Here is a 19,301-nt window from a genome sequence, read left to right as displayed (position 1 = left end):
CTTGAGGAACAGCACGAACTCCAATGTTAGTGGACTCTGGCAAGAATGTTAGGCAGAGGCTTGACTGGAACCCACCTTGAATGAAATAGTAAGGTGTTATGACTTTCTTCTGTAGACAGTGGTGTTTTTGTTTTGTAACTTTATTTATTTATTTTTGACTGTCCTGGGTGTGCATTGCGGTGTGGGCTTTTCTCTAGTTGCCATGAGCCCAGGTAACTCTCTACTCTCTAGTTGCAGTCCATGGACTTATTGCAGTTGCCTCTCTTGTGGTGGAGCACAGGCTCTAGGGCACGCAGGCTTCAGTAGTTGTGGCACATGGGTTGTGGTTCCCAGGCTCTAGAGCACAGGCACAATCATTGTGGTGCATGGGCTTAGTTGCTCAGTGGTATGTGGGATCTTACAGATCAGGGATCGAACTCATGTCTCCTCCACAGTGATGCAAAGATATTTGTGCAAAAGGGATTAGATCACTTTGTCAGTAGTGTGAATGATGGGAAGAGAAAGACCAGATTCAAGAAGGGAAGCCTTGAGATTTCTAGTAATATAGACAAGAGATGTTGAAGTAAAAACAGAGAAAGGAAGAGAGCAATTCTGGAAACACTGTGCAAATGGACAGGTCAGACCCTGATCTTGGAGTGAGGGTTGGAGATTCCAATTTGAGTCCTTTTCGTAAAAGTGATGGCAGACGCTCTGGAAGTGGCTAAGATCACCCAGGAGGAGCAGAGATAAAGTAAGCTGGGGAGACTACAGAACCTTGGGGAAGGCTTATATTTAAGGGTAAGCAAATCTTCAGATTTAGAAGAAAAGATATTTCAAACTGTTGAAAAGATGAGGAAAACTGTGTCTTCAGAATTAATTGGTTTGCCTAGTTTGGGGGCTTCCCAGATGGCTTAGTGGTAAAGAACCCACCTACCAATGCAGGGGACCTGGGTTCAATCCGTGGGTCAGGAAGATTGCCTGGAGGAGGGCATAGCAACCCATTCCAGTATTCTTGCCTGGAGAATCCCCGTGGACAGAGGACATGACTGAAGCGACTTAGCACTGGCACTTAGCACAGCACTAGTTTATGGCAGAGCCCTTTAGAACCCAGGTACCCAGGTGTCCCAACTTATAACTCAGTGCACTGTTAATTTAACACTCTAGACCCTAGTTTAATGCTAAATTGAAAAATCTGACCCACCACCTTTCCCATCCTCATCTGTTTTGGTAAGACAGACTAAACTTGAATTTTAGAATTCTGAAATTGAATCCTATGTCTCTTTTGCTTCCAGCTGCCAATAGCAAAGAGAAAATTTTTCCATTGGAAAATTCGGGGCAAGCCATCCATGTGGATTCCATTTAAAATTAAAATATGTGATATGAATTGATAGTAAGAATTGTAAAAAGTCTAATTAAATCTACTTTATGTTTCAAAGGCAGTAAGTTGATCTTATATATTATTACATGTTTTTATATCCTTTATATTAAAAAATCTGCCATTTTAAGCTCTGAATTATCCTTATTGTCCCCATATATCTTGTTATATACAGAAATGGAAAGATTTTGTTCAAATAAGCCAAACCAAATGCTTTCTTTAGTTTTGGAGAAGATTTTTGTTGCTATTGATAGTGCCGTCTTCTATGGCATGTGCCAAAGGTATAGTTTGAAATTCTGTTTTTAACTCAGTGAAATATTTATATCTCAAATAAAGGGAGGGCTTAAAAGAAAGGATATGAAACTTTGATGCAGACCATTTTGAGAAGCAAGTATATGAAGGGGCCAAGTCTCAGAAATAGCATCATCTTTGCTGAACAACAGAGTTAAGTAATATGTGAATTTTATCATTTATTTAGCTGGAAGAACCAAGCTTTGAAAATGAACCATCACAAGTCATGATTAATCAACTGTTTACAACTCAACTCTGATAAAAGTCAGTTGATAAAATGAGCAGGAGCAATATAAATACTAAAGGTTGATGTCGCATAACAAGATAAAAAATTTCCCCCTAGGAAATGGATTTTAACCATTTGTGATGTAGAAAATGATCCTATTAGAAATCTAATACATGGACTTATAGCCTACCCCCCCAAAATCTGAAACATACTTTTAAACTGGCCAATCATCTCTCATTAAAGTTCCAGAAAAATGGTGGGGGTTTTTTATTTTTCTTTGCTTACTTTGGGTTTCTTTTCAATTTTTGTTTTTAAGTAGGCATATTTTATTAAATATGCATATAGAAAAGTATGTTTCACAAGTGCGCAACTCAAAGAAGCACTGAAAATTGAATACACTCATGTATCTAGCATCTGGATCAAGACAGACATCTCCAGCCCTTCAGAATCTACCATCACACTCCCTTCCAGTCATTGGGATACCAGCCCTTCCACCCTCTGCAGCTGTTAGGGAGACAGTCATCATGGGTCTCTGATATTTCTGCTTATCTTGTGAGCAGAGATGCTGCCTGCCTCTGTTCAGAGTATCTTTTCAAGCTTTTTTGAATAGCCTTGAAAGACAACAGAGAATGTTTTTCTCTAGAGGAAAGGGCAGTTTTGCTTAAGTCTTGAAAATATAGAAAACTTGTATCTCTTATTATTGTCTTTTATCATACTATTCAGAGAAGGCAATGGCACCCCACTCCAGTACTCTTGCCTGGAAAATCCCATGGACGGAGGAGCCCAATAGGTTACAGTCCATGGGGTCGCTAAGAGTCGGACACGACTGAGCGACTTCACTTTCATTTTTCCTGTTCGTGCACTGGAGAAGGAAATGGCAACCCACTCCAGTATTCTTGCCTGGAGAATCCCAGGAATGGCAGAGCTTGGTGGGCTGCCATCTGTGGGGTCGCACAGAGTCAGACACGACTGAAGCGACTTAGCAGCAGTAGCAGCAGCATTATACTATTTGATGGGACTTCTCTGGTGGCTCAGATGGGAAAGAATCTGCCTGCAACGTGGGAAACCCAGGTTCGATCCCTGGGTCAGGAAGATCCCCTGGAGAAAGGAATGGCTGTAGAATTCCATGGACAGAGGAGCCTGATGGGCTACAGTCCGATGGGACCACAAAGAGTTGGATATGACTGAGTGACTAACTCTTTCATACTGTTTAATGAATTAAAGATGTCTCCCTTCAGTGCAAGGGGTAGGCATGTTCACTTCCCATTGTAAAAGACTGTGGTGACCTAAACCCAGGTTCCTCTCCTGTAATGCCGCCCAGTATGTGTGCAGGTGTCAACTGGCTTTCTTCATATTGCATAATTAGGAAGTAGGGGTCAAGAAGCTGGTACACTATTAACATAGACTTTTGAGTTGTAAGGTTCTTCGTCTATGACTCAGCATCCATTAACTAGGCAGACTAAAATAATAGTTTGTAAGCAGAATAATATCTCAGACTCTTCATTGTTCTTTGTAGAATCACTATTTCAACTTCTACCACCATAGATTAGTTTTATCTGTTCTTAAAATTCATATATAAATGGAATTATACAGCATGTACTCTTGTGTCTTGGGCTCCCAGATGGCGCTAGTGGTAAAAAATCTACCTGCCAATGCAGGTAGGTGTAAGAAACCCGGGTTCGATCCCTGGGTTGGGAAGATCCCCTGGAGGAGGGCATGGCAACACACTCCAGTATTCTTGGCTGGAGAATACCATGGACAGAGGAGCTTGGTGGGCTGCAGTCCATAGGGTCGCACAAATTTGGCCGTGACTGAAGCAGCTTGGCATGCATGCACTCTTATATCTAGCTTCTTTCATCCAAGCTCATGTTTGTGAGATCCATTTGTAATATTTCATATAAGCAAAGTTTTAAAATTTTCTCATAGCATTCCATCATGTGACTATTTTAAAACTTACTTTTATTGCTGTTGATGGATTCTGGGGGCAGTTCCCGCTATTTGAACTGTGCTGTTATAAACACTTCCATGCATGTCTTTGTGAATGTATATGTATGTATTTCTGTTGGGTATGTTCCCAGAGCTAGATCAGAGGGTGTGCATAGACACTGCCAATCAGTTTTCTAAAGTATTTGTACTAAGCTACTCTTCCAATAGCAGTGTACATGCATTCTGATTTTTCTGTGTATTTTTCCACCCTTGCTATTTTCCATCTTTTTAGTTTATTTTTTTTCATACTGACATGCTTTTATCTTACCAACATGCATATAAGGAAAGAAAAATATGCTAATGGTACACTTCCAATTTTACAGAGAATCCTCCCAAGTATTTCTGCCATTCAGAGAGAGAGATACATCAATTATTAAGTTGTTACCAGGATAAATTGTGAAGACAGTCAGAGCCACAAATTTTTGTGTGTTATTTTTCCATAAAGACAATAATTTCCAAAGTCTTCAGAGTCTGGCAAGACCAAGTTATTCAATTTTACTTCTAAAGATACAGTTTTAACAGAAACAAGTTGAAAATCATCATGAATATTCACAAAAATTTCCATATTGTACAAGAAAGAGATTAGCATTCTTCCAAATGTTCTCAACTGAAAGCAAAAGAAAACCTATACAGCCGCATGTTCCCAGTAAACAGAAACAGAGAAAGTAATAGGGTTTTACTAAATACTAGTGAAATTAAGGGCACAGTATTAATCTTCCACATAATTGCATTGTTTGAATTTCTTTAAAGAACTCATCTTTCAGCAACATGGTTAGCTCTTCAACCACCTTCAGTTCTCCCATCCCAATCCTGAGAAAAATATTTCTCCTTCCATCACCACTGACTAGAGAAGATATCCCTTCCTTGCAGGCTCTCTCAGTCAATCCAGTTTTCATTCTAGGCCCATATTTTCCCTGGGTCATTTCTGCCTCTGGATGTCTGTTCAGTTTTCTTTCTTAGGGCGGGCACTCACCCCAGTCTCTTCAGTTCTCCCATCCATTCATTCCATATACATCTACCTTTTTTCCAACTGTCTAGGTATTGCTATGGATAGGTGAGGGCTGGGAGGAAGGCAGAGAGGAGTAAGGGCTCTGGTAGTCTCCTTTACAGGACCATCTCTCTCTGCCTCTTGAAATGGTAAAGAGCCAAGTTAAACTGCCTCCTTGTGGTGGTCATTTTGGCTTGTCTCGGGCCAGATTTGGAGAGGGAAATGACAACCCACTCCAGTATTCTTGCCTGGAGAATCCCATGGACAGAGGAACCCAGCAGGCCATGGTCCATGGGGTCACAGAGAGTTGGAGACGGCTGAAGCGACTGAACTTGCATGCACAAGTTAAACCGCAAAGCCTGCTTCTGCAGATGTTTCTGAGCTACCACTTTTAAAAAAGAGATAGGAGAGATATAAGAAAGAGAGGGAGAAAGAGAAGAGGAACTGTTTGTCTGCCCTGGCACTGCTGGCTCTTCATCATGTTCAGGATGAAAAAGGGAGACAAATGAAAGTATCTAATCTTTGTATGGCTTTACTGGTTGAGGCTGAGAAAACCTGATACTTGTCAAGAACACGATGATTATCCTTGCCATGTAAATGAGTCTAACTTGTCCCCTCAACCACTTGCCTGACAGTAAAAGTAGGTTTCCTGAGTGATGGTGAGGAATTGAGTTCTTTTAGAGGAGAAACACTGGAGTTGGGTAGCTGTTCCCTTCTCCAGGGGATCTTCCAAACCCAGGGATCAAACCCAGGTCTCCCGCATTGCAGGCGGATTCTTTACCATCTGAGCCACCAGCAAAGCCCAGAGGAGAAATAGAAAGGTCTTTCACATGCTGGCAGGAAATCTGGGTCTACCATCAATTCTGAAGATTCTTGTTTACCAAAAACTAGAAAGTGGACCTGACAAGGTCTAGAAAATGTTCATCCAGCAGGTGGCAGCCTATGGGGGTGGGTGTATCCAGTTGCAGGCAGCAGTAGGTGATCAGAGAAGCAAGAAGAGCAATGGGGTTGTGTAAATCAGAGACCAAGCAGCCCACTTCTGTTCTCTCTTGACTTTATTTAATGCCCAGCAGTTGTCCACAGGCCATGTGCAGAGCAGAATGAGTAAAACAGGCTCTTAAACATAGCTGAAAATCCAGGTGGTAGTAACTAGACCAGAAGCCTTGGGAACAGTGTCCAAGCAGTGCTGACAAAGGCAGAGAAATCTACATTTGCTGGCTTAGAAGAAGGTGAGCCACCACGGTGCCGCATGTAGTATTAATGCAGGACATCAAGAAGACCATGGGGAAGTGGAGCAGCATGGCCACGAAGGTCTCAGTCTTAAAAGCTAAAGAACTGAATGTCCAGTGGAGGGAAAGTGTAGAAAGGTCAGCACAAAACCAGTAAAAGGCATACCCTCGCTGTAGCCAAGGCCCAGGTTGGGCAGGAAGTGGCAGGGGACCTGTGTGGGAGTATTCACAAGAGCAAAGGTTAGCCAGATTGGAACCCAGGGGGCCTAGGGGTCTCCACTTGTTCCCTTATCTGGAGAAATCTAGCTCTATGGGGCGCTTCATCCAGTAGGTAGTATTGCAGTGCCTTTGGCCAGAGGTCCTCTTTGATAATCTCAGCAATCCTGTCAGACTCTGGAAGGCTGTTGTCTGAAAACCAGGCAAAAAAGCCACACATGAGGTCTTGGTTCCTATGAAGGAAGACCTGGGCTTCGTGACCCGGGTGCCATATGATCGGAGTGGAAAGTGACACCACTTGGCCAGAGGGTGTGCCCTCGTATTCCTTCACAAGCCACTTGTTTCTGAAGTGTGGGTTTCTTCGAAAGAGGAACTTGAATTTGTAGCCCATCCTAGGATGTCTGAGCTCCTTCACCTCCAAATTGTCTAAGTAGCTGAAGATTTCTGCATTTCTGCCTCTAATCAGGGCAGATAGCTGCGGGTGGTTCCGAAAGGCAGTGACCCAGAAGCCGGGGATGTGCCGAATGACATGCTTCCTCCACTGGAGGTAGTGTTGACGCACGCGCCTGTACCTGCGCTCCACCTGGCGGAAGGCCCGGTCAGCCTGAGCGTTCTCAGCGTCCACTTCCAGCTGGCTGGACTCCAGGGCCTTCAGGTGGAGACCCTCACTCCGGGTTGGAGGCCCTGCCTCGTCCTTTGCCTCCGTTACCCCTCTGTGTTCCTCCACCACTTCCCTTTCCTCACCCACCGGCTTCTCCACTTCAACCCTCTCCTGGTTCACTGCTTCCGAGAAGATGGGGCCCCTTTCGGTCTTTACTTCCGCAGCCTTCCCTCCAGCCATCAGCTCAGACTCTGATCTCCCGGTGTCACAGGTTTTTAGGGCCTTCTCCCCGCCAGTTTCACACTGAAAACCATTTTCCGGGCTGCTGTTGGCTGCCCCAGAGGCAGAGGCTGCTTCCCTGCCCTCCCCGGGTGGCCCGACCTCCTCTAGTGCCACTCGGGCCACTCCATGACCGTGAGCCCCAGCAATTGAGATCTGGGGAGTAGGGCTGGGGTCCGCAGGGGCCTGGGGTGCGCCCCCCTCCTCCGGAGGCTGGAGCGGTGGGAGCGCAATAGTCTCCAAGCTGCCCTCACTCATCTCCACCAGCACCTGGGTTTCCTCTAGAAGCTTCTGGGACTGCTGCAGTCCGGTTCTCCCAGGGCGGGGTCAGGAGTAGTGAAGGTATGGGCTTAGGGAGGAAGGATCCCTTGGCTCTATCAGGGACGCTCATGTCGGCAGCAGCCTGACCAGCTGTTTGTTGACATCTGTTTTCCTCACAAAAGACTCACTTATGCAAACTAGGGGATTGCGCCACCCACCCTGCAGTCTCAGGAGACCCACCCTTCAACTTCCCGATACTCACCCCTCAGTTTGTAAACACTCACTCTCCATTTCATCTAGTCTAGTTCTGTGGGTTCTGCCATCCTTTTTATTCTCAGTATTCTGTGCACGTGTGATATTGTCACACAGTGGTTTTAATGTGCATGTATCTAATGTCTGAGGAATTGAGAATATTTCATGTGGTTTTGATTTTACTATTTGGATATTCGCTTTGTGTTAAGTCTTGGAGTCTTCTCTCCACTTTTTCTATTGTGTATTCTGTATTTTTTGTGTTGTAGGAATCCATTGTACATGCTAGATACAAATCATTTTTCAGATCTGTGTATTGCAAATATCTTCCCCCTTCTAAGTTGCTTTTTCACTATCTTAGTGATGTATTTTAATGAACAAAAGTTTTTAATCATATATTCCAATTTATCATTTTCCCCCTTTAGATCAGTGCCTTTTGTGCCCTGTTAAGAAATCTTGCCTTTCTAATATTGTTCTCATTTATATCTGTAGTCCATTTGGAGTTGCTTTTTGCCAATGGTGTGATAGGAGTCAAGATTCATTTTTCCCCCATATGACTGACTGAATGACCAAGCAGTATTTATTGAAGGCAACATCCTTTCCCCATACATAGGTTTTTATTTATTTATTTATTTTTTATAAATTTATTTATTTTAGTTGGGGGCTAATTACTTTACAATATTGTAGTGGTTTTTGTCATACACTGACATGAATCAGCCATGGGTTTACATGTGTTCCCCATCCTGGACCCCCATCCCACCTCCCTCCCCATGCCATCCCATTTGTCTCATGCATCGAACCTGGAATGGTGTTCTGTTTCACATATGATAATATACATGTTTCAATGCTATTCTCCCAGAACGTCCCACCCTCACCTTCGCCCTCAGAGTCCATAAGACTGTTCTGTACATCTGTGTCTCTTATTCTGTCTCACATATAGGGTTATCGTTACCATCTTTCAAATTCCATATGTATGCATTAGTATACTGTATTGGTGTTTTTCTTTCTGGCTTACTTCACTCTATATAATGGGCTCCAGTTTCATCCATCTCAATAGAACCGATTCAAATGTATTCTTTTTAATGGCTGAGTAATATTCCACTGTGTATATGTACCACAGCTTCCTTATCCATTCGTCTGCTGATGGACATCTAGGTTGCTTCCATGTCCTGGCTATTGTAAACAGTGCTGCGATGAACGTTGGGGTACACGCATCTCTTTCAATTCTGGTTTCCTCGGTGTGTATGCCCAGCAGTGGGATTGCTGGGTCATATGGCAGTTCTATTCCCAGTTTTTTAAGGAATCTCCACACCGTTCTCCATAGTGGCTGTACTAGTTTGCATTCCCACCAACAGTGTAAGAGGGTTCCCTTTTCTCCACACCCTCTCCAGCATTTATTTCTTGTAGACTTTTGGATAGCAGCCATTCTGACTGGTGTGAAATGGTACCTCATTGTGGTTTTGATTTGCATTTCTCTAATAATGAGTGATGTTGAACATCTTTTCATGTGTTTGTAAGCCATCTGTATGTCTTCTTTGGAGAAATGTCTGTTTAGTTCTTTGGCCCATTTTTTGATTGGGTCGTTTATTTTTCTGGAATTCAGCTGCAGAAGTTGCTTGTATATTTTTGAGATTAACTGTTTGTTGCTTCGTTTGCTATTATTTTCTCCCATTCTGAAGGCTGTCTTTTCACCTTGCTTATAGTTTCCTTTGTTGTGCAAAAGCTTTTAATTTTAATTAGGTCCAATTGTTTATTTTTGCTTTTAGTTCCAGTATTCTGGGAGGTGGGTCATACAGGATCCTGCTGTGATTTATGTCGGAGAGTGTTTTGCCTATGTTTTCCTCTAGAAGTTTTATAGTTTCTGGTCTTACATTTAGATCTTTAATCCATTTTGAGTTTATTTTTGTGTATGGTGTTAGAAAGTGTTCTGATTTCATTCTTTTACAAGTGGTTGACTAGTTTTCCCAGCACCACTTGTTGAAGAAATTGTCTTTTCTCCATTGTATTTTCTTGCCTCCTTTGTCGAAGATAAGGTGTCCATAGGTGGGTGGATTTATCTCTGGGCTTTCTATTTTGTTCCATTGATCTATATTTCTATCTTTGTGCCAGTACCATACCGTCTTGATGACTGTGGCTTTGTAGTAGAGCCTGAAGTCAGGCAGGTTGATTCCTCCAGTTCCATTCTTCTTTCTCAAGATTGCTTTGGCTATTCGAGGTTTCTTATATTTCCATACAAATTGTGAAATGATTTGTTCTAGTTCTGTGAAAAATACCATTGGTAGCTTGATAGGGATTGCATTGAATCTATAGATTGCTTTGGGTAGTATACTCATTTTCACTATATTATTCTTCCAATCCATGAACATGGTATATTTCTCCATCTGTTTATGTCCTCTTTGTTTTCTTTCATCAGTGTTTTATAGTTTTCTATATATAAGTCTTTTGTTTCTTTAGGTAGATATATTCCTAAGTATTTTATTCTTTTTGTTGCAATGGTGAATGGTATTGTTTCCTTAATTTCTTTCTATTTTCTCATTGTTGGTGTATAGGAATGCAAGGGATTTCTCTGTGTTAATTTTATATCCTGCAACTTTACTATATTCATTGATTAGCTCTAGTAATTTTCTGGTAGAATCTTTGGGGTTTTCCATGTAGAGGATCATGTCATCTGCAAACAGTGAGAGTTTCACTTCTTCTTTTCCTGTCTGGATTCCTTTTATTTCTTTTTCAGCTCTGATTGCTGTGGCCAAAACTTCCAAAACTATGTTGAATAGTAGTGGTGAAAGTGGGCATCCTTGCCTTGTTCCTGACTTTAGGGGAAATGCTTTCAATTTTTCACCATTGAGGATAATGTTTGCCGTGGGTTTGTCATATATAGCTTTTATTATGTTGAGGTATGTTCCTTCTGTTCCTGCTTTCTGGAGGGTTTTTATCATAAATGGATGTTGAATTTTGTCAAAGGCTTTTTCTGCATCTATTGAGATAATCATATGGTTTTTATCTTTCAATTTGTTAATGTGGTGTATTACATTGATTGATTTGTGGATATTAAAGAAACCTTGCATTCCTGGGATAAAGCCCACTTGGTCACGATGTATGATCTTTTTAATATGATGTTGGATTCTGTTTGCTAGAATTTTATTAAGGATTTTTGCATCTATGTTCATCAGTGCTATTGGCCTATAGTTTTCTTTTTTTGTGGCATCTTTGTCTGGTTTTGGAATTAGGGTGATGGTGGCCTCATAGAATGAGTTTGGAAGTTTACCATCTTCTGCAATTTTCTGGAAGAGTTTGAATAGGATAGGTGTTAGCTCTTCTCTAAATTTTTGGTAGAATTCAGCTGTGAAGCCGTCTGGTCCTGGGCTTTTGTTTGCTGGAAGATTTCTGATTACAGTTTCGATTTCCGTGCTTATGATGGGTCTGTTAAGATCTTCTATTTCTTCCTGGTTCAGTTTTGGAAAGTTATACTTTTCTAAGAATTCTTCCATTTCTTCCAAGTTGTCGATTTTATTGGCATATAGCTGTTGGTAGTAGTCTCTTATGATCCTTTGTATTTCTGTGGAGTCGGTTGTGATCTCTCCATTTTCATTTCTAATTTTGTTGATCTGATTCTTCTCCCTTTGTTTCTTGATGAGTCTGGCTAATAGTTTGTCAATTTTGTTTATCTTCTCGAAAAACCAGCTTTTAGTTTTGTTGATTTTTGCTATGGTCTCTTTTGTTTCTTTTGCATTTATTTCTTCCCTGATTTTTAAGATTTCTTTCCTTCTACTAACCCTGGGGTTCTTCATTTCTTCCTTCTCTAGTTGCTTTAGGTGTAGAGTTAGGTTATTGATTTGATTTTTTTCTTGTTTCTTGAGGTACGTCTGTATTGCTATGAACCTTCCCCTTAGCATTGCTTTTACAGTGTCCCATAGGTTTTGGGTTGTTGTGTTTTCATTTTCATTCGTTTCTATGCATATTTTGATTTCTTTTTTGATTTCTTCTGTGATTTTTTTGGTTATTCAGAAGCGTGTTGTTTAGCCTACATATGTTGGAATTTTTAATAGTTTTTTTCCTGTGATTGAGGTCTAATCTTAGTGCATTGTGGTCAGAGAAGATGACTGGGATGATTTCAATTTTTTTGAATTTACCAAGGCTAGATTTATGGCCCAGGGTGTGATCTATCCTGGAGAAAGTTCCGTGTGCACTTGAGAAAAAGGTGAAATTGATTGTTTTGGTGTGGAAAGTCCTGTACATATCAATTAAATCTAACTTTTCTATTTTATCATTTAAAGTTTGTGTTTCCTTGTTAATTTTCTGTGTAGTTGATCTATCCATATGTGTGAGTGGAGTATTAAAGTCTCCCACTATTATTGTGTTATTGTTAATTTCCCCTTTCATACTTGTTAGTATTTGCCTTATATATTGTGGTGCTCCTATGTTGGGTGCATATATATTTATAATTGTTATATCTTCTTCTTGGATTGATCCTTTGATCATTATGTAGTGTCCTTCTTTGTCTCTTTTCACAGCCTTTATTTTAAAGTCTATTTTATCTGAAATGAGTATTGTGACTCCTGCTTTCTTTTGGTCTCCGTTTGCATGAAATATGTTTTTCCATCCCTTCACTTTCAGTCTGTATGTGTCCCTAGTTTTGAGGTGGGTCTCTTGTAGACAGCATATATAAGGGTCTTGTTTTTGTATCCATTCAGCCAGTCTTTGTCTTTTGGTTGGGGCATTCAACCCATTTAATTATTGATAAGGTAATTATTGATAAGTAATTTAAGGTAATTATTGATAAGTATGGTCCCGTTCATGCATAGGTTTTTAAATGTTTCCATTAAAAGTGGCATATGTCATTGGTCAGAGCTAGTCAGATGGCCTTGCCTAACTTTAAGGGGTCAGAGAAGTAAAAACCTTCCCTGAGATTGCAAGGAGAAGGCAGCTGAAAATACTGGTGAGCACTGTATCACTCATCATCAACTCTAAGTTGAGTACTGTGTACAAGACCAGCAGAGTTAGACCAAAGAAAAGAGAGAAAAGGTAAGGATGAATATAAAAGGAGAAATTAGTGAAAGACAGTAAATAGAAAGTATCAACCAAAGATTAATAATAAAAGGAGAGAGAATAAGTAAACAATATTTGGAATGGAAAATATAGTCACAGTAGTGATTTAAGGAAATATAAGAGAACGTGTTGGACAAACTTACACTAGTACATTTTCAAACTTGGATGAAATATATGAATTTATGGAAATATAACTCAACACTGAAATGCAGTGAAAAACCTAAACAGACAAGAGAAATAAACACAATCAAGGGTTTAAAAAAAAACTTCCTACAAAATTAGCATGAGGCTAAATGGTTTGAGACAAATACTTCCTTAACCTTCAAGGGACACATTACTGTGTGCCTGTGGCATGCCTACTACCATTTTAGGCTCTTAGGATATATTATTAAACAGAACAAAGATTTCTTCACTCTTGGAGTTTCTAGCAGAGCAGAAGACAATAATAAAAAAGTAAACAAAACATATTAGAAAGTGATAAGTGCTATGGATAAAACAATACATAGTGTTGAGTAAGGGGATTGAGAGTTGTGGGGATAGGGAATTGGGAACAGACTTGGTTTTGAAAGGGTAGTCAGAGAAAAGGGCTTCCCAGGTGGCACAGTGGTAAAGAATCAGCCTGCTAGCACAGGAGATGTGGACTTAATCCCTGAATCAAGAAGATCCCCTTGAGAAGAGAATGGCGACCTACTCCAGTATTCTTGCCTGGGAAATCCCATGGACAGAGGAGCCTGGCAGGCTACAGTCTCGGTTCAGTTCAGTCGCTCAGTCATGTCCGACTCTTTGGGACCCCATGGACTGCAGCACACCAGGCTTCCCTGTCCATCACCAACTCCCAGAGTTTACTCAAACTCATGTCCATTGAGTCAGTGTTGCCAACCAACCATCTCACCCTCGGTCATCCCCTTCTCCTCCTGCCTTCAATCTTTCCCAGCATCAGGGTCTTTTCCAGTGAGTCAGTTCTTCGCATCAGGTGGCCAAACTATTGGAGTTTCAGCTTCAGTATCAGACCTTACAATGAATATTCAGGACTGATTTCCTTTAGGATGCACTGGTTGGATATCTTTGCAGTCCAAGGGACTCTCAAGAGTCTTCTCCAGCACCACAATTCAAAAGCATCAATTCTTTGGCACTCAGCTTTCTTCACAGTCCAACTCTCACATCCATACATGACCACTGGAAAAACCATAGCCTTGACTAGATGGACCTTTGTTGGCAAAGTAATGTCTCTGCTTTTTAATATGCTGTCTAGGTCGGTCATAACTTTCCTTCCAAAGAGTAAGTGTCTTAATTTCACGGCTGCAGTCACCATCTGCAGTGATTTTGGAGCCCCAAAATATAAAGTCTCTTACTGTTTCCACTGTTTCCCCATCTATTTCCCATGAAGTGATGGGACCAGACCCCATGATCTTAGTTTTCTGAATGTTGAGCTTTAAGCCAACTTTTTCACTCTCCTCTTTCACTTTCATCAAGAGGCTCTTTAGTTCTTCACTTTCTGTCATAAAGGTGGTGTCATCTGCGTATCTGATTCTACAGTCTATGGGATCACAAAGAGTCAGATGTGATTGAGCACAGTCAGAGGAAACCTCATTGAAAAGATTTTGGCAAAGATTCAAAGAAGGAAGGATTTAGCTCAGTGGATATTCTGGAGAGGAGCATTCTAGGAAGAATGAGGAGCTAAGCAGAAGCCTTAGGACAGGAACATGCTTAGGGTGTTCAGGGAATAACCAGACGGAGATCAGTGCGACTGGAGCAGGGTGAATGAGAGAGGCCAGATCAAGCAGGATCTTACATGATATTGTAAGAATTTTGGTTTTATTCTTAGTGAAATGGGAAACCACTACAGAATTTTGGGCAGAGGAGTCAAAATTGGACGCATTTTGCATGGATCACTGGCTCCTGAGTGAAGAACAGACTGTGTGGGGACAATGATAGATATAGGGAGATGTTTTAGAAGGCTATCAAAGTAATCAAGGTGAAGGTGATATTCCTCAATGGACCTGGGTAGCGGATATAGTATGATGGTAGAGCCGGCATGATTTCATGGTGAACTGGATACAGGGTATAAGAGAAGGAAAGAAGTCAAGGATGAGTCCATGAATTTTGACGTGAGCAACTGATAGGATGAAGCTGCCAGACACAGATATAAGGGACGTTATGATAGAAAAGACCTTTGCAGGAAAATCAGAAGTTGCTTTTGGACATGTTAAGTTTGAGATGACTTTGGATGAGAGTTGAGATAACAAGTGGGCATTATGATACTGAAGCACAAGAGAAGTCTAGGGTGGGGATACACACTTGGAAGTAATCAGCACACATGATATTTAAAGCAATATTTAAAGCTGGATGAAATCACCAAGGATGTGAGTAGCAATAGACCAAGCCCTAGGGGCTCCAAAATTACAAGGTCAGGAAGAAGGGGAAGAACGAGCAAAAGAGACTAAGGGTAGACCAGTGAAGGAGGAGAGGATCTGAAAACGTGCCATATGCTGAAAGCCAAACGTGTAAAGGAAAGTTCAACTGTGTGATGTGGTGCTGATGGGTCAAGTAAGATGAGAATTGACCAATGGATTATACAAAAAAAGTGATGGAGGTCAGAATAGATTTTAAGGGGCATGGAGGAAGAAATTGGAGACAGTGAATATTGATACTCTTTTGAGGCATTGGCCCAAAAGGGAAATAAATGGTGTCATCACTTGACAAAAACTGTTTTGAAGGAGTGGTGGGGTGACAGCTTGGCTATAATGGTTTTTTTAATTTTTTGATTCATTTTTTGGCTGTGCTGGGTCTTCACTCCTGCGTGGGCTCTTCTCTTATTGTGCTGAGCAAGGACTACTCTCTGGTTGTGGTGCACAGACTTCTCATTGCAGTGGCTTCTCTTATTGTAGAGCACAGGCTCCCGGGTGCACGGGCTTCAGTAGTTGCGGCTTGTGGGCTCTAGAGCACAGATCCGATAGTTGTGGCCCACCTGCTTAGTTGATCTGAGGCATGTAGGATTGAATCCCTCCTTGACCAGGGATTGAACCCACATCTTCTGCACTGGCAGGTGGATTCTTTACCACTGAGCCACCAGGGATGCCCTATGATGTCTTTAAGAGATGATCCAGAAGGGAGAAAGTAAGAATAGCAAGTATATATGACTCTTGAAGTTTTGCTCTAAAGAAATGGGATGATGTCTGGTGGAGAAAGTGGTTCCAAAAAAGGTTTTTAAAATGGGAGAAGAACAAGTATGTGTGCCTGCTGATGTGAGTGATTCATGATGTAAGAGAGAGACAGGAGGATCATTGGAGGGATGTCCTTGAATAGGTGAGAGCAGATGGAATCTAGTGCCCAAGTAGAGGAGGAAAAGTCAACCTTTAATAGGAACATGACAAGGTCACTGTGGGAACCAGCAGGAAGGCAAAGTATAAGGGTGTAGATGCTGTTTGGTGGGTAGAAGTGACGATGGAATCTATGAAATTCTCTTCACATCGCTTCTGTGTACTCAGTAAAGGAGAAAGCAAGATTCAGTTCAAGGGAGAGAGAGGATGAGGTGAGGGGCAGAAGGATTCTGGGAAGAGACAAGTAGGAAATAGTTGTCTGGAGAACCGAAGAGGGACAGGACTATGACATATGCTGTGATTGTCAAACAGCATTAAGATCGTGAATTTGAATGAGGCACATCAGTGTAGTTGTGAATTTTTCTGCAACCACACTCAGTTTACAGGTGCAGTATGAAGGAAGGAGAGCTGGATTTAGAACTGAAGCATGAAGGGCAAGAGAATGATTATAATCATGGATCTGAGAATCTAAGCTAGAGCAATAAAAGACATAGGGGTGGGGGCAGTGAAAAGGTGGCCTGATCAATGGATCGCAATACCCAGCGAATCGAAGGGTCCCTGGGGTCAAGTACCAAAGGAAGCTACAAGGATGAGAGATAGTGGTCTGAGAGTGGGCTGCAGGAGATTGGTTAGGACTTGACTCCTCCATCCAACTAGGCCTCTAATGAGGCACCTTGAGGACGAGGTCATTGTAGGGGAGGAGATCAGTGAACCAAGAGGCCTGGGTGGGAAGGACCACCAATGGCATATTGAAATCACTGAAAGAAGTGAGAATAAGCCAGTAGCTAGAATCCTTGAGAAACGAGGGGGAAATGACATGAGCAGCAAGCACGCAGGGCATTAGGTGATCTAAACTTATGTCAGAAGATAAGCTAGGTCTGTATTCTAAGGTTAATTACCTAACATCACCACCTTTGGCTAAATTAGTTAGAAGGCAGGCACCTTTAGAATTTCATATTAACATCACAGAGCCTATATTATATATTTTTCCTTAAGGTGTTCAGAAGAAAGTCACATATATTAGCTGATCAAAAATAAGGAATGTATTTTTTTAATTGGAAAATTGATAGTGATAATATTCTTTGGGTTCAGTGTGAAATGTTATTCTCTTTGGGGGTCTTTTATTTTTCTCGTGTCCTGCAGTATGGACTAGAAACTGCTGAAAAGAACAAAATATGATTTTAATTTGGGGCTTGAAACACTCTGACTATAAAAAAATTTTTTAAGATGAGTAAAGAGAGCTAGTAGTGGGCTTCCCTGGTGGCTCATAAAGAAGCCGCCTGCCAATGCAGGAGACACGGGCTCGATCCCTGAGTTGGGAAGATTCCCCTGTAGAAGGAAATGGCAACCCACTCCAGCATCCTTCCCTGAGAAACCCCATGGACAGAGGAGCCTGGCTGGCTACAGTACATAGGGTTGCAGAGAGTCGGACACGACTGACTGACTAAACGACAACAACAAAGAGAGCTAGTACAAAATCTCAGCTAGAGACAGAAAGAAGAAAGAATGGGGGCGGAAAAGAGAAAGGATAGGGAAAAAAGGAGTAAAAAAAGAAGGTGGCTTTTTGAGGGGAGTACAGTTTAGCTACAAATCTGCACATCATCGAATTGTGAAGTGTTTAAATTTTCTGGGAAACAGAAACAGCATGATGTTTCAAAAAACTAAACTTCATATAAGATGAATGAAGAGAGCCTGTGAATTGTATAGTCTTATTTTTCTTTGACTCCTCAAATATTGTTGTTTGGTTCGTACTTGTTTTGAAAAGCATCTCTTTCTTGACCTAAATTCTTTAAACAAATGTGTTTGTTTAGTGACTTAGCATACAGAAATGTTGCTCTTCAGGCTAGGCCACCCGGTGTAGAAAGCCGAGGGCTTCAGTGCATTATGTTAAAGACTCAAAAGAGTGTTGGTACACAAGAGAAGGAGATGTACACTTTGTTAATTTCCTCTGTTTCCCAGAGAAAGACCATTAAACTGTGTTTGCAAAGGACATGGTAAAAAAGAAGTTTTGAGTGATTAACCAAGTAGCTTTATAGCTACGGTCATCTCTGCTGCCTCTTAGAAATAGCATATAAATAAAGAGAAGTAGGGAGAAAATATCTGAGTTAACAGGGTGTGGGTAATGATTTACCCTGGGAAAGTTAATCATTATGATTTAGTAATTTTCTACCATTACAGCACTGACAGAAAGCAAATACACATTCCAGTGCCTAATGAAACTGTAAAGAGGCTGAGGTCCGTGTAGGGTGGGGGGTAGAGCCAGATGGCAGGGGGAACCAAATCAGCCAGGGACACACAGAGCCATTTCAAAAATTTAAAATATGAGTCTAAACACTATATAGAATGTTTATAATATCTAAATGTTAAACACACATAATCATTCTAGCCTGAGATAAATTAAAAATAATGAAATTGATACTATAACGAATGAAATTTAGTTAATCATGAAAAATTGAAATAATATTATTGGATCTTTTAAAAAATAGTGCAATTTTAAAAAGCAAAGTGCACTGATGGTGTCATCATTGCAATAGAAGTATAGTTTTGGGGTAGAAATTTCCAGCAGGTTTAAAAACTCAGACTTTATACTAGTTGCAGAATGGTGAACAGAGTTTTGCTCTAATTGTTGTTAGTGTTTTCTTCTTAGCTGTTATTTTAAAATAATTTCTTTTTGATTTTTTTTTAAGGAATATTTTTTTGCTTTAGCATATTAATCCTATGAACTAGATACTATTATTAGCCCCATTTTACAGACAGGCGAACTGAGGCACAGAAATAACAAGTAATTCACTCACAGACACATTGTTGTTGTTCAGTCGCTCAGTTGTGCCAGCTCTTTGCAACCCCATGGACTGCAGCACACCAGGGTTCCCTATCCTTCACTATCTCCACAGTTTGCTCAGACTCATGTCCATTGAGTTGGTGAAGCCATCCAACCATCTTATCCTCTGTCGCCCCCTTCTCTTCCTGCGCTTATCTTTCCCAGCATCAGGGTCTTTTCCAATAAGTCAGCTCTTCGCATTAGGTAGCCAAAGTTTTGGAGTTTCAGCTTTAGCATCTGTCCTTCCAGTAAGTATTCAGGGTAGATTTCCTTCAGGATTGACTGGTTTGATCTCCTTGCAGTCTAAGGGACTCTCAAGAGTCTTCTCCAGCACCACAGTTCGAAAGCATCAATGGACATATAGTAAATTACAAAGTTAAGAAATGAACCCAGATAACCAGATTCTAAAGCTCTTTCTGTTAAACACTACAGGG

General features: G+C 41.1%; 2 protein-coding genes and 1 long non-coding RNA gene across 3 annotated transcripts in view; 1 reads left to right on the top strand and 2 right to left on the bottom strand.

Annotated features, from left to right (window-relative positions):
• Positions 1-19,301, bottom strand: part of LOC145545346 (uncharacterized) — a 140,032-nt gene that overhangs the window by 44,779 nt on the left and 75,952 nt on the right. The gene's annotated exons all lie outside the window — the stretch shown is intronic.
• Positions 1-19,301, top strand: part of ACYP2 (acylphosphatase 2) — a 184,156-nt gene that overhangs the window by 113,605 nt on the left and 51,250 nt on the right. The window lies entirely within an intron of this gene.
• Positions 5,883-7,570, bottom strand: TSPYL6 (TSPY like 6). The gene has a single exon (XM_081589640.1). It carries the CDS (start codon positions 7,426-7,428, stop codon positions 6,316-6,318), a length of 1,113 nt encoding a protein of 370 aa, XP_081445766.1. The 5' UTR covers positions 7,429-7,570; the 3' UTR covers positions 5,883-6,315.

This window comes from Giraffa tippelskirchi, chromosome 4 (genome assembly GCF_054371585.1).
Source record: "Giraffa tippelskirchi isolate mGirTip1 chromosome 4, T2T-mGirTip1v1.2.pri, whole genome shotgun sequence".
In the NCBI taxonomy this organism is placed as follows: domain Eukaryota; kingdom Metazoa; phylum Chordata; class Mammalia; order Artiodactyla; family Giraffidae; genus Giraffa; species Giraffa tippelskirchi.
The sequence above is the reverse complement of the archived record's forward strand: the minus strand, read 5'-3'. Positions and strand labels throughout refer to the sequence as shown.